The sequence below is a fragment of the Adiantum capillus-veneris genome, chromosome 21, assembly GCF_014529385.1.
Source record: "Adiantum capillus-veneris isolate H3 chromosome 21, ASM1452938v2, whole genome shotgun sequence".
NCBI classification, from domain to species: Eukaryota; Viridiplantae; Streptophyta; class Polypodiopsida; order Polypodiales; family Pteridaceae; genus Adiantum; species Adiantum capillus-veneris.
Genome location: NC_140951.1, coordinates 91126580 through 91127679, shown reverse-complemented (window position 1 = coordinate 91127679; position 1100 = coordinate 91126580). Strand labels below are relative to the sequence as shown.

At 41.5% G+C, this 1100-nt stretch overlaps 1 protein-coding gene across 1 annotated transcript in view; it reads left to right on the top strand.

The window, feature by feature from the left end:
- Positions 1 to 447, top strand: part of LOC147431334 (uncharacterized) — a 23301-nt gene extending 22854 nt beyond the window's left edge. The window contains exon 3 of the mRNA XM_086493934.1: positions 61 to 447. Within this exon, the coding sequence (XP_086350060.1) occupies positions 61 to 293 (233 nt within the window). The 3' untranslated portion in view covers positions 294 to 447. The remainder of the gene's footprint in view (positions 1 to 60) is intronic.
- Positions 448 to 1100: the final 653 nt, after the last annotated feature.

The window sequence follows — 1100 nt, the reverse complement described above, 5'->3', positions numbered from 1 at the left end:
TACATTGCTTTTGTGGTGTCTAAGGAGGTGTTTCTTTGTGTGTGTGTGTGTGTTCTATAGAGATGGGGAAGCCAAAGAAGGACGTGGAAGAGGGGGCGAAGGAAGAAATCATCAGCAAGGCAGGAGGAGAGAGCTCGAAGCCTGTACGTGGCAAAAGTGGCAGGCCGCGTAAAGTAGTACTAGCTGTGGTGCAGAAGGAGGAAGCTATTGAAATTGTAGAGGAGCAAGAGCGCAGAAAGAAAAAGCAAAAAGCAAGCAATCCAAGATTTGAAGTGCCCTTCTCGTGCATCTGATCTTACAGCTGTTTCTACCTCTGTTGCAGCTAAGACGTCCTCTTCTTGGCTTGAAGGTAGCCGACGCAAAAGCGAGCCCAAGTGCACCGCCCATTGATTCTTGTAAAAATATTCAAATTTTCAAATATTCAATGTCAAGAAGAGTAACCTCTTTCATTTCTTATTTAGAGAGAGAGAGAGAGAGAGAGAGAGAGAGAGAGAGAGAAGGAGAAGTTCTAGACGAGCCCGAGAGACCTCAAAGATCTATCTCACGAGTTTTGTCTTAGGTCTAGGATACAAGAGCCACTTGTGAGCCCATTCGCACCGCCCATCGATTCTCGTAACAATATTTAAATTTTTAAATGTTCGATGTCAAGAAGAGTACCTCTTTCTTTTTCCGTTGAGAGAGAGAGAGAGAGAGAGAGAGAGAGAGAGAGAGAGAGAGAGGAAAAGAAGGAGAAGTTCTAGACGAGCCCAAGAGACCTCGAAGATCTAGATTTTGTTTTAGATCTAGGATACAAGAGCCAGTTGTGAAGTGGGTGCCTCTAAAAAGCCATCCAATTTAGAGGCGAAATTTTAAAATATAATTGGAGCTCTTTCTTATGTGTCAACTTGTGATTTGTTGAAAAGTATCCAACTACTAAGCTTTGGGTGTTTTTAACCCTTAAAACTCTCAAATATCAAACCTTTTCAAATTGAATGTCCATATTTTATCAAAAAAATATCGATCTTGGTATTACTTAACACTCTCTCTCTCTCTCTCTCTCTCTCTCTCTCTCACATTGTAGGAACAAACATATACACACACCTAGATGGGAAGACAATTTT